Source organism: Trypanosoma cruzi, genomic scaffold (genome assembly GCF_000209065.1).
Source record: "Trypanosoma cruzi strain CL Brener 1047053516561 genomic scaffold, whole genome shotgun sequence".
Classification (NCBI taxonomy): domain Eukaryota; phylum Euglenozoa; class Kinetoplastea; order Trypanosomatida; family Trypanosomatidae; genus Trypanosoma; species Trypanosoma cruzi.
Genome location: NW_001849504.1, coordinates 145,132 through 146,370, shown reverse-complemented (window position 1 = coordinate 146,370; position 1,239 = coordinate 145,132). Strand labels below are relative to the sequence as shown.

At 56.4% G+C, this 1,239-nt stretch overlaps 1 protein-coding gene across 1 annotated transcript, besides 1 other annotated feature; it reads left to right on the top strand.

The window, feature by feature from the left end:
• On the top strand, positions 1–1,239 carry Tc00.1047053441241.10 (microtubule-associated protein Gb4, putative; the record flags this gene model as incomplete). Its single annotated transcript, XM_797118.1, has 1 exon — positions 1–1,239. A coding segment is annotated over one exon (1,239 nt), but the record flags the coding sequence as incomplete, so codon positions are not given.
• Positions 1–1,239: a sequence feature (haploid, Esmeraldo-like haplotype).

Genomic DNA, 1,239 nt, shown 5'->3' with positions numbered 1-1,239 from the left:
CGGAAGGCTGAGCGGCTAAGGTCCCACGTAATTCCTCTGCAGCCATCTCGACCATACTCAGCGACTCCGAAGGTGTGGGGCGGCGAGGGGGATGAGAAGAAAAAGGATCCAAGGACGGAGGATAAGCTACACCAGCCAAAGCGTGCCGCGTCAGCCGCTGCACAAACATCCCTTCTCTGTGGCGTTACTTGTGGGTATAAATGGCGTGCGCTGCCAAGTGAGATACGGCCTCAAATCAAGGAGGCAGTTGCGCAGGACATCGCCTGTCGTCTTGACGTCCCTCGAACGAACATAACAACAGATGAGTACTACGGAGACTCTCTCATTGTGCAAACGGCTGTGGAACACGACGGCACTCGCACCGACGCTGAACTACAGCAATCCATTCCCACCAAAGAACCTACGGTTAATAAAATTGTACAACACAAGCAATCTGAAGAGGGTTTTGAGAGTCATTTACAGGCTAAACCATGTGAAAAAGCAACTCTAGGGCCTGAACTGGAGGCAGACAGTATTCTGGCACCGCCCACAAAAGACAAGCAGGCTGCCACGGAGCCACCACCAGAGCCACAAAAGCTTCAAGATTTGGAGCAATACAATATGAAGGCAACAAACGAAATGACACCCACCGAGAGCGCACGCACTTACCTCCGTAACCGACTCAACTCGCTTAACGACACAATGAAACGACTGGAAAAGGAGGATGGCGCACAAATGTTGATGGCACTACGGCGGCTTGAGGCAACCACAAACAACAGAAACCGCGTTACAAAAAGACAACGCTTCGGCAATTTGTACGCAAGGACACCAAAGCACGCGGATCAAACACGTACAAGGAACACCATGGAAGAAGCGCCGCCACAAATCTTGAAGCAGGAGCGACAGACAACGGTAAACAAGGTGACGGACGGGGAGCCGAGAAAGCCAGCGGAGGATGCTGAGAGGGAGGCCGCGCCGCCACTGCACAGCACGGAGGACATTGTCCCTGCGGACACGGAGAGGGAGCTGAGTGAGCCTGCGGAGGATGCTGAGAGGGAGCCCGCGCCGCCGCTGCACAGCACGGAGGACATTGTCCCTGCGGACACGGAGAGGGAGCTGACTGAGCCTGCGGAGGATGCTGAGAGGGAGGCCGCGCCGCCGCTGCACAGCACGGAGGACATTGTCCCTGCGGACACGGAGAGGGAGCTGAGTGAGCCTGCGGAGGATGGAGAGAAGGAGGCCGCGCCGCCGCTGCACAGC